The sequence below is a fragment of the Myotis yumanensis genome, unplaced genomic scaffold (assembly GCF_028538775.1).
Source record: "Myotis yumanensis isolate MYYU_CA2020_CCGP unplaced genomic scaffold, mMyoYum1.0.hap1 SCAF_1, whole genome shotgun sequence".
NCBI classification, from domain to species: domain Eukaryota; kingdom Metazoa; phylum Chordata; class Mammalia; order Chiroptera; family Vespertilionidae; genus Myotis; species Myotis yumanensis.
In genome coordinates this window covers 155,269,917-155,282,081 of record NW_027223752.1, presented here as the reverse complement: position 1 = coordinate 155,282,081, position 12,165 = coordinate 155,269,917, and the positions used below count along the sequence as shown (strand labels likewise).

Below are 12,165 nucleotides of genomic sequence, written 5' to 3'. Positions count from 1 at the left end.
CACATTGTGGCGTGTATCTCCGAAAATCCATGAAAGATCTGGCGTAACTCTCTAGGTGCATCGCATGGTGAGGCTGTAATGGAAGAGATCTTGTTTAAAAAGCGATAATGCAGATCCTCTTCGGTTGTTTTTTTTTTCCTTCCTTGTCCTATTATTCTCGGTATGTGCTTCCTAGTCCCCTCGACATTATATTTAGGAAAGCCACAACTCTCTTCCTTGTCCTCCTTGTTTCCATTTTTTCTTATTAGTTGAGCAATGTCTGTTATATTTTCCTTCTCCTCTGTCCCCGATTCCCGCCTCATCCGCTCGGTCAGAGCATCTATCAATGTGGTGTCGATCACAGCTGCGGCGGCTTCGCTTTCATCTTCCTCCCCTTGCAGGAGGAGGGTGGGGTGGGGGGAGCGGGTAGGCGGAAAGGAGGTGGGGGTGAGACTGGCAGAGGAAGGGGGGGTAGACAAGAGAAGAGATACTTAGATGATGAAGTTAAACCATTCGGGCAGTTTCTTGTCAATTTCACGCCGGCAAAGCGTGCCTCTCAGTGGGTTATAAGAAGCGCCGGGTCGCTCCTTCCCTCACCAAATTGCTTGATCCTTCCCTCCAGGAGCGCGCGCGCGCGCACACACACGCACACGCACACACACACCCCAAAACTAGGACTGGTCCTACAGGCTCTGGGAAAAGAAAAAAAAAAGTCCTCAATCACCACCTCCAACTCGCGGTCCCCCTCCTCCCGCCCAGCGGGCAGCCAAGGAGAGCTGGAGGCGGGGGAAGAGGGGGAGGAGAAGCGACGCAAATGGGTAGCTTTTCAGCGCCGGCGAGGCGCGGGAGGAGGAGAAGCGGCGGGGAGGCGCAGCCGCTCACCTGCGGGGCAGGGCGCGGAGGAGGAACCCAGGCTGCGCGCACTCGGGCCGAAGAGCCGGGACGCGCAGAAGCCCCGCACGCGGTCAAGCTCGGGGGTCCCCCTCCCCTTGGCCGGGAGAACCCGAGGGGTGCAGCGCCTGGCTTTGACGGAGCGGCCCGGAGGAGGCGTGGAGAGCGGCGAGCGAGACAGCCAGCAAGCCAGGCTGAGAAATTCGAGCCGGGAACAAAGAGGGGTCGGGCTCTGCGGGTGTGTGTCGGCTCCAGCTTCGGGCAGAAGCATTTGGGTTCGAGGACCCTGCTGTGACTTTCCGAGGCCCCGCCGTGCCCTCCACTGCCGACTCCCAGCACTCGCACAAACTTTATTCTTGGCAAACTTCTTTCTCTTCCTCTTATCCTCCCCCTCCACCTCCCTCTCCTCCTCCCCCTCCTCCTCCTCCTCTTCCTCCTCCTCCTGCAGATTAAACGCGCCCGGAGAAGGAAAATCCAAGTGAAAGAGAAGGAAATAAGCAGCTCTAAAGCGGACACCTCCAAGCCGGGTGGCTCTTTATTTTTTTGACCCTCCAGGAAGTGGACATTTCGTTATCTTCTGATTCTCCTGGCACCTTCTCCGCTGGGGCACACGGAGCCTTTTTGCCCAGCTCTCCTCTTTTCTCGGACAACCAACTCCCCATTCGGCATCCGGGGGAGCTAGAGTTCAGAGGTTTGCGTGGAGACGCGCCCGACGGACCCTGCTCCGCACTTTGGAGAGTTGTGCCTCCTCCAGAACCGGCGTCCTCAGCGCGCGTCAGCTGGGGGCGTGGGGTGGCCGCCGGGGCAGCCGAGCCGAGAGCGCGCCGCCGCCCCCAGAGGCGCCAGCGGCGGCGGCCCTCGCTGCCCGGTGCTCGTCGGCTTCCGGCGGGCACCGACGTCGGCCTCGGCGGAGCGGGAAGGCGCGGGCGGCCGCGGGACTCGGGCGCCGCCGCAGCTGCTCCGGCTGCGGGCCTCGGGCCCCGCGTTTGCTGGCCCCGCTTCCGCCCACTCTCTTACCTCGCTCATCCTTCCAGTTCTCCCCCTCCCCCCTTTCGTTGACCCCCTCTCTTCCTGCTGTCGCCTCGGGTGCTCCCCCGGCAGAGCGGAGATTACAGAGCGGTCGGGATGCCCCAACTCTCCGGGGCCGGCGGCGGGGGGGACCCGGAACTCTGCGCCACGGACGAGATGATCCCCTTCAAGGACGAGGGCGATCCCCAGAAGGAGAAGATCTTCGCCGAGATCAGTCACCCCGAGGAGGAAGGCGACTTAGCCGACATCAAGTCCTCCTTGGTCAATGAGTCCGAAATCATCCCGGCCAGCAATGGACACGAGGTCAGTGGGCCGCCGCCTGAGCGCCGCGAGGTGTGGCGGGTCCCGGGGCAGAGTGGAGAGCGAGGGAGGCAGGGCAGGCGCCGGGCAGCCCCGGAGACGGTCCCTCGTGTTTGCCGGAGGCTGGGCGAGCCCCCGGGCAGCCCTCCTCCTTTGTGTGCGTGTGCGTGTGTGTGTGTGTGTGTGTGGGCGCGCGCGTGTCGGGTGGGAGGTGGGGGTCTGTCCCGGGAAACTTATTCCAGGTGGATCCGTTTGGGGTTCGGTGGCCAAACCGCTGGTTTGCGGGAGGAGAAGTTGGCCTTGAGCACGTTCGCGTGGCCTTCGGACTTCTCATGGCACCGAGAGGGTGCGATGCTGTAGAGCGAGGATGTCTGCACTCAGAATTCTTCCGTAGGACGGAAAACAAAGTGCGCCCGCTATCTCGGTAGATATCTCTGCACAAGTGCGTTAACCCACTGAAGGCTGAGGTGGAGACGAGCAGAGCCGCAGGCGGAGAGGAAGGGGAGGCGGGCGTGGGCCGGGGACCGGGGGGGGGGGGGGGGAGGGGGGGCGGCTCAACCGCCGCTGAGCTGGGCTCGCGCGGAGCCCCCGGGCGGGTGGCGGGGGCGGTGCGGGGCTGGGTCCCTGCGGCCGCGGGCGCCCAGCGCAGGCCTGTTGCCCCAGCCCTCGGCGCGCTGAACGGAGCCATCCCTTGCAGTACCTCCCGCAACACCGGTTTTCTCCAACCCCCCGTCGCTTAAAAAAAACAAAAACCCAAGACGCTTATATTTGGGGTTAGTTTGGGCCCGGATCAGGCCTTCAATCTACACAGAAGACAGGCGAGTCAGAGTGGAGATGCGGCGGAAGCCAGGGCACCCACTCAGGGGATGGAGGAAAGCGCTTTATCAGATCCCCGGGCCAGTGGCGGGCGATAGCGCCGGTAACTCGAGTAGAGTAAATAGAGCCACGTGGGTGCCTGCGGGAGAAAGCCCGGAGCAGGGACCCCGCGGAAGGGCTATTTCAGGCCGCGCGAACGCTTCAGCAGGGGGGTGGGGTGGGCGGATGGACCCTGACACCCGACACTCCACTGGCCACCCTCGTTCAACAGCTGGGAAACGCTTTGGAGGAAATCCGGTAGAAAAGTTCTGACACTCCGATGATTTCATCAACGATTTTTCCCTCCAAAGAAACTTGGAGGTTATACCCGCTTTCCTTAAATGGCATCCTTCTGCCCCCAAAAAGAAAGCGTGTGGTTTTGGGGGCGGGGGCATTTCGGGTTTTAAACACGGGTTTAAGAACACCTCAGAGTTACCTTCTTTATCCCAATGGCAGGGGTGAGTACTCATTTTGAAGGCTGGGGGGCCAGAGTTCTAAGGAGAATTTATAAGGGTGGTCTTTATCCTCTGAATCTTTCACCCCGTTATGCCAATGGGAAGGGGACGTCGTGGTGGAGGGAGGGAGTTGGGGTGCACCCAACCCCATTTGAATGGTTTGTGACTGTGTATATTGAGGGGAAGAAGTCATTGGTGGGGGATACATGTCCAAAGAACCAAACCCCTAAAACACTCAGGCTAAGCTCTCATATTTGTAGAAGCGCCTCTGTTTCTTCCTACCCATTTTGCTGTCCTTCCTTCTTCCATAAATAAACTTGCCACCATTTCACATTTTCTGCGTGTTTCTGCTGCATTTGAAGCCCAGAATCCAGGTTTTCGGGCTCTGTCAGTGTTTGCCTGGTGGTAAATGGGCATGGGGCAGTCCCAAGGAGGATGGTGAAGGGGGTAATACCACTGATTTGCACGTGGTTGAGCCTGGGTGGATGGTGGTTACCAGAACTGATATTAGCTGGGCTACCTTTTAGATGTCTATAACCCGACTCTCAAATCTTCCTTTCTTTAACCACAGAGTAGTTCACTTTTCTCTGGTTAGCTTGCACTCAGCCGGCTATAGTAGGTTATATGGAGTGGAGCTCCTGCTGGCGCTGGCTTGGGACAATGGCCTTAAGCCCCCATCTGTGAGAGGTTGACTTGTTTTTATTTAAAATGTCATTTTCAGTTGTAAAGTGACATTTCAGCAAGCTTTTCACCAGCTCTGATGGAAGCGAACAGTGGTTGAAGAAGCTATCAAAACGATCAACCCCATGAACTCACTCTTATCATATTAGGCATCCAAGCAGCCTTGATGCATCTTAGCAAACAGCAGTCAGAACAGCATGTGGATCTTTCCCAAATTTACTATGTTGATATTGTCTTTCCTCTTATTACTTGTGCTGTTTGTAGTCCTCGGTAGATAATAATGATTCAGAAATACATGTTGGAAAGAAAAAGATTCCCCAATACTCAACCCTCGCCTCCACGTCTTAGATGAATGAAACAGGTGATTGAGTTGCACCAGTGGACACACACTTGTATCAGTATGGTCACAAACTCTAAGGTGATTTTTTTTTTTCTTTTGGGGATGGGGATTCATGCTGTTAGGTGGCCAGACAAGCACAAACCTCGCAGGAATCCTACCATGACAAGGCCAGAGAACACCCTGATGACGGTAAGACTTAAATCTACTTCTTCCAACTTTATCATTTAACAAGTGCAGTTTGTGAATGTAGGTACGTTTTGCTATTTTGAGTTAAAAACAACAACAAAAAACAAACAGGATCAGATGTGATGATACTATGCCCACTATTTTAACAAAATGGGAAAGAAAACCCAGGAAACAATGCTTATCTCTAACGTATACTTACGGAATTTTAAAATTATATTTGAATGAGTTAGGGCACTTTGGATTTCATTTGGCTTCCAAATTCTTTGTGGAAGAGGAAATAATGGGTTTGCCTCTTTTCTTCATTTTACCTAAAGTTTTAATTGGCTTAGACCTATAGCTTCCCCCCCACCCCCCCGCCCCGCATTGTTATAGTGACAGTCTAAACCAATTTATTTACCAACATGAATAGTTTCAAATGGATTTTCATTTGTTAAATTGCTGTTTCTATTTACAGTGCGGAGGCAGGCAGAGAATGCATGGACTAAATACGGCTCAGTGAAGCAGAATCTAACTTGTAAAAATATAAAACTTTATTTGTAAATTTAGGGACTATGCATATGAAACATGACAGTCAGGCTTCCTCCCCATTTCTGATTCTTGCTCAAAACTTAAAAATTGTATATATTTTTTAGATTTAAGGAGAACTCCATGTGACTTTAAAAGAATCAAGGCATCTGTAAGGTTTCCTTGTTGGACAGTCGGCTTTTCTGTTCTCCTTTAATTATTTACAATTGGCCTGACCAGAACGAAGTGTTTGTATGTATAATATGTCAACCCAGAGAAGAAGGGAAGAGAACTATAATATCAGGCTTCTTTCTGAGCTACAAAGTAGTTACACAGATTAAAGAGAAGAAATGTATATACTGAACACATGCAAATTACTTTGGCAAAATGATGTAAGTGTAGCACACAAAATTAAGTCTCCTGGAGTTAATCCTTCATAAATTTGGGTTGTTGCCCATATACTAGTGACAACTCTCGCCTTCTGTAAAAAGTAGAAATTTTCTAGAAATCTTGAAGCACAGGTAGGATTTACAAGTTTGCCTATAAGGTGAAGCATAACTTTAAGTGTATAAATGTATATGCGTGTCGATGGCTAAATGGCCTAATATGTTTATATTGTAGCTTTAGGTTTGTGTGTGTTCTTTCATGTGTTTCTGTTTCTTAGTCCAGTTTGTTAGTAATAGAACAAATTAAGTTAGATGGATAACACTTATTTTTGTAAAAACACCAGTCAGTAGTGGAAGTAAATTGAACCACATGTTTTTTAAAACATCTGGTTCACTGCTAATTTCATTTAAGAGAATAAATACTGTCAATCTAAAATAGAGCATAATAATTCAGTTACAATATTTTGTAAACAACTCTTTGTGTAAGGTCCCATTTGTCATAGAACTAGTTGAATTTTCAGATAAAAAACAGGGATGTATAAAAGAGGAAGCCAGTGCATCATCAATTGTTCTTTGGATTCTCTCAGGAAAGCATCCCGACGGAGGCCTCTACAACAAGGGACCCTCCTACTCGAGTTACTCCGGGTACATAATGATGCCAAATATGAATAATGACCCATACATGTCAAATGGATCTCTCTCTCCACCCATTCCGAGAACAGTGAGTAACATGCCGATGTTACAAATTATTTTCAGAAGAGCACATTAATTTGTATTTTGGAAAAAAAAAATGGTTTTGGTTTATTTTAAGCACATTGGAGATGCTTTCGTTATATATGACCAGTCATTGCTAAATAAGACCTGTTATGAGGAATGGCTGCTTTAAAAGAGTGCTAACTTTGATGTCTTGTATTTGGAATTTTAGCTTTTTATTGGTTAAGATTAATAAATAACAGATCACCAATTGTCATGAAATCAAGTGAAGTTAAAGTCAACAAACTTATAATTTTATGAGTATTGTGTTTTCTGTGCTGATGAGAAGAAAAAATTGGTTTACTCTTTCAGTTAGCTACATGCTGTATCTACATTGCCCTTAAGCTACATAGAATCAGAACACTTTGGCTCATTTGAAGCTGAACATTCGAAAGATTTCTTTAGCTTCTAAAACAGAGTCCTCCTTTTATTGTATTAGCTAATGTTTCTTTTAAAATCAGTTGCGACAAGCTATTTTTACTCTACTGTCCATTGTTGCAAATGTGAGTTGCAAATGTATAGCACCATGAAGAAGTCCAGATCTGTTACTTGACCCTGTTTCTCTGTGGCTGAGAAGGGGAAACCTCCCTCGTCTCTGCATTAAGAGAGCACCTAAAGGGTAACTTGTGTAGTGTGTGAACCTGAGATGTGCTGGCGATTGTGCTCCCTGGGAACAGGCCCTGCAGCGTGGGGATTGATGTTTAGTGCTCCATCAATATATTTACCTTCATTCTGTCTCCCTCTCCCTCTCCCACCTAAAAGTGTATGAAAAGATGTATGCCTGGGCCTTGGGGATTAGGGTTTCAGTCTACCTGTCCCTCCCCGGAGTCAGATCCTGATCATAAAAAGGCACCTATGATTTTTGCCTTATTAGTCCAGTTCTTCCACTAAGTGAAAAAAATCAGTCACAGGCATTTGGGGAAAGTACTGTCATTAATCCATCCCTGAGCAGAATCTGGGGTCAGGAAGATTTATCAAAATTGCAGAGAGGAATGAGTCATAGTCAAGAGTATGAGTGTTTATTTTGATTATCCACGATACTCAATTGTCGACATGATAGGTATGTGAAACAGAACTATTTTATGTGGGCACTGTGATTTAGAAGTTATTGTCATTATTTTTCCACAGATTTCAAAAACATGCTTGACTTTCGAGTAGGGATTAAGATTTTTATAATTTTTATATCGCGGCCAAAAATTGTGACCTTGGAGATCTTGTAATGGTTGAAATACCAATTTCACATTTTATTTTAAAAGGCTTTTTAAATATTTAATGATAGAGATTCCTGTGTGGTAAATATGAACCTCCTACCTAAAAAGTGAATGAGCGCGTAAAAACAAATACAGTTTAATATTTAGAGACCACTGCCAAATAAATGCTTTTCTAAGTTTTAAAATTTGTAGGAGACTCTATATTTGTTGAACTGAACATACAAACATATCAGATATTTCTTTTACAGGGGGGATATTTGGTTTGGTTTGGTTTTTTTGAAGGGGGTGGAGAATATGATTTAGATAAGGAATAATTGAAGATTTCTGTTAAGGCTTTTTAGAACAGCAAATAATCTTTCTCACAAATCTAGATTACAGTCTCTGACTTGTTAAACAATAGGAAATAGCCACCAAAACAGTCTTATACTTTTCAGCTATGCACAGTTAACGCTGAATAAGTACTTGTGGCATTTGTTCCATAGTTTAGCTACTTCTCTTTTCAAAATAATTTTTAAAGTCAATATAAGGAAAAAAAAAAGCTATTGGTATTTATAGATGATCCCTACTAATATTGAAAAGTAAGCTTCTCTTCCTCTTTCAATCAGCATTTTCTGCCTTCAGCATTTCTCTCCAGCTTTTGCTCCCCCCCATATTAATCATTTTTGAAATTTTGATAGAAAATAGACAGTATTTATTGTTAGTGTATGTATTCAAATTTTGAGGTCAGTAAATTGAACAGCCATTCATTGTTTAGGAAAGATTTGTGGCCAGAATAAATGTTGGTTGGTGTAGATTGGAAGAGAGGGGTGTGGTCAGGAAGTAGTTACTCTACCCTGTTATCTGCTGCTTTGCTTTATTCTGTTACATTTTAGGACATATTATTTTAGGCACATTTTCTTGCAGATATTCTGCAGTTTTGCACAGTTCCAGAAGCTTTTCAGTTTTAACCACAAGGCTATGTCCAGTTTTTTTTTGTTTGTTTAAGGTTCAACCGAAGTGAGTTGCAATCTTGGGTTTTTTAATACCTAACAGCTGTTTTTAACGCGTCTGAGACCCAAAACACTAACCGGAAGGCAGCTTCTCTCCTTCACCCTTAACCACACTTCTGCCTTCTTGCTAACTCGGTCCTTAGCAGAGCGAGCTAGCCAGCGTTTGTGTAACTGACATCCACAGTGATAGGTTTTTATCTGGGGTGTCAGGGAGCAGGGTGACCATTTGTGTTTGGGCTTAAGGTGGGAGCAGCCCGGAGGCATCCCAGTTACTTGAATTTGCATTATAAACAACTGCTTGTTTACTGCACTTTGGGCCTGCAGGTGTTAGGGCTAGAAAAACATCTGGGGGTGGGGGAAGGCCTAGACTGCCCCTTTCCCCACACAGAATCTTCCATTTGTAGTAACTGCAGAGGTAATCTGGAGAATAGCAGTTTAGGGCCACTGGCACGCACAGAGATGTTTCTGCCCGTAGCTCATTCTAACAATTCTGTATGCTTTTCCTCTTCTTTTCGACAAACGCTGACATGCGTATGATCGAAGAGCTTTTACTTATGACCTGAGTGTAGTATTATCTACTCAGGAGAACCACTTTCTTAAATCCAGCTTTTTTTTTTTTCCTTCAGAAGGAAAATTTTAATGGGCTAATTATATTCTTCCAAAACTGGAATTCTTAGAGGTGTGTCTATACCACAAAACGTACAAATGGGCGTCTCACAAAATTTTAAATAAGAATTCTTACTTCAGACAAAATGGACCTAATGAAAATGTACCTGTACTGATAACGCATTTGGTGTCAGTGTGAGTTCTGGAAGCACAGTAAACCTTGGCTGCCTTCGTAGAGAGCGCGAGGATGCAGAAGCCTGTTAAATATGTCCGAGCAAAGAGCTTGGCGAGTGTATTAAAAGCATCCCCCCAAGCCATTCTTTCTCTGAGTCTTATTTATGAAAATCCCTCTCGGCAAATGGTAAAAGTTAACATTAAAAGAAAAAAAAATAGTTTGCTACCTCCTCTGTGGGGTCCCCGCGCTCGTGGCTCGTGTGCCTGAATACCGTGTGAGCAGCGAGCCTGGCTGGCTTTCACACAGTGAAAGTTCCCACTGGCCTAGAGCGCTGTGGTTATTCATCTTAGGTGTCAGGCTTCCATTTGTTCCTCACACAGCCCAAATGTTTAACACCTTTGAAGAGAAACATCTCATTTCTCTCAGCTGCTCAGGGGAGGGAAAAGCAGCCGGCTTAGTGCAGGAAACGACAAATGTTGCAGCTGGGTTCTACCAACCACAGTGCACCTGGCCAGCCTGGCTGCTGGCTGCTGGCTGCATGTGTGTTTCTTTGTGATCTTCCCGAGGATCGACTTTAAGGTGGGAAAGGAGGGTGTTTGTTTGCATTTCATCTTTCCTATTTCTATTATTGGACATTGCTATTCAAATGTTTCGGGTTCTTTTTTCCCTTATCTCAAACAGCTCATTAGGCTTTGAGTTCTAGTGTGTGGTTTTTACTTTCAGGGAATCAACATTTGGATTTCTGAGGGACAGAATTATACCTATTATACCTTTGTTGTAACCTCCTCCCATGTTTGTATTTGCTTACAAACAGCTACAATTTGATTCTTCTTATCATTGCTGACATCTGAAATTAAGGATCTAAGGCAGATATGTCTGATCAGTAAGCGTACACTTAAATCACTGTACATCACATTCCTGTGTATCTTTGAAAACAATCACAGAAATAATAATTAATTCAAGGGTAGAGGAGACTATGGCTTATATTTTGAGCAAGATTTTTAAAGCAGTGTATCTTCTCACTTTAGTGCAAGGAGCTACTTGGTGTGATTTACTGACAAGTTACTTTAAATTTTCTAATCTAAGTTGTATACTTTTTGAAGCTAAGGGTGAAAATTTTTCCTCTTTACCTTAAGCACAAGAGAAGTCAACTTTTAGAAAGCACGTTCTACCTCAGATCTGCATGTGGGTGTCGGAAGAAAGCATGGGAAAGTTCCGTAGAGCCCCCAGACTCTTCTGTTGGATTCATTCTTAATTGTACTGCTACAAAGTTGGGAAAGGATCACAATAAGAATAAGTGGGCGCCGTTGCCATCCCCCCGTCAGATATCTTAGGTCTCTTATGACTAACAGCTTACTTATTCCAGTGGCCCAGGGAGCCATACCGCATGGCCCTTCAGGAGCTGTTGTTCTTGCATGACTGATACCACAAGTGTATGGCCCTTATGCAGATATGTTTTTTTGAAATGATCCCAGAAATTTCTTGTTCATAAAAACATGAGAACAACCCAGTTTCAGTAAGACAAGGCCATTGAGCCAACCTACAGAAAATCTTGCTCTTTGAAGTAACCCTCTCCCATCCCCCATGCTGGCCCTGGACTTGCTCTCATCAACCCCATTATTTTTATCCAGTCTCTCTTGTGGACAAAGACGCCTGTGTGATTTAATAGGACAGAGATAGGGCCTCCCAAATGGGTCTGTCTGGACTTGAACTTGTAGCCTCATAAGAATTCTTCCATAATATCAACTGAGAAAAATTTGCAGCTTTTGAGTCAGTCTCTCTCTCTCTTTCTCTCTCTCTCTCTCTCACTAATGCTGTTAGTTGTTTAGACAGAAATGTTTTTGGTTTATGTGACTGGCATTTTTTAAAAGCAATTGGATCATTCCATTCTTCTCTGACTCCTTTGTTTCTCACGTGTATATTATAGATACATGATTAGAACTTTATAAAACTGGTTTCCCTTTGATTTTGAGGTAAACTTGGAATTTAAGGGCATAATATGCCAGCAGTGTCTGTGGGCCAGCAGAAAAGCACATCTGTTTTATTTCTGGGCTCAGAGTAGAGCTCAGCGTTACATAGGTGCTGCTGTCATGGGAATGAGGTTTAGAAAAAAGAGGATATTCATGTAACACTTGCATCTTTAAAGTCATTACCTAAATGGTTAGGCCAAACTGAGCCAGCCTGTGGAAAGCTAATACTGTGGCATCGAGAGACTTAGTACTGCTTTGTACTGTTCCGACAGGTCCTTACTCATTTGGAAAAGGCAACCATTGGATCTTATTTAAATAATTAAAAAAATATGTTTTAGATTCATGATCAGTTTTTTAATATTAATTGTGACCTTATGAAGTCACAGTCTAGGAACTGTAGGCTCTGCTATAAGCTCTTAAGTCATTTTAGGCAAATAAAATGATTCAGTCTCTAGGATTTAGAGGCATAAAGTCAGGAAATGGCCTAAAGACCAACAACAAAGACTGAGGGGTAAGGTTTGAAATGCACCAAAGGGGGGAGATTGGGAGTTGAACACTAACAGTGAACAGGGATTGCTAACTCCAGAGATTTTGATAACGTAGCTAATCTAGCCTGGGCTATTTATAGACTAATACCAGAGGCTGTTCAGAGGATTATAGTCTCTGTAAAGTAGTATATTTGCACACAATACCCATTCTATCTAAACTTATAGACCTGCTGAAGTTATCTACTTGCTATAGTAGTATGTAGACTACTTACGAAGCTCACTGAGGAATGGTACTCACCTGCCTCCCCTGTGTAGTGGGAAATTTGCAAGGGTATTACAGAGCCAGCAAGAGTTTTGGTTACCTGTC

General features: G+C 45.7%; 1 protein-coding gene across 4 annotated transcripts in view; it reads left to right on the top strand.

The window, feature by feature from the left end:
• Positions 1–895: 895 nt before the first annotated feature.
• LEF1 (lymphoid enhancer binding factor 1) overlaps positions 896–12,165 on the top strand; it is a 116,861-nt gene continuing 105,591 nt past the window's right edge. For 2 of the 4 annotated variants that reach the window (XM_070433532.1, XM_070433514.1), the window contains exons 1-3: positions 896–2,202; positions 4,653–4,719; positions 6,194–6,327. In XM_070433532.1, the coding sequence (XP_070289633.1) occupies positions 1,996–2,202; positions 4,653–4,719; positions 6,194–6,327 (408 nt within the window). In that variant the 5' untranslated portion in view covers positions 896–1,995. The remainder of the gene's footprint in view (positions 2,203–4,652; positions 4,720–6,193; positions 6,328–12,165) is intronic. The other 2 variants (XM_070433542.1, XM_070433525.1) reach the window with 1 other exon arrangement.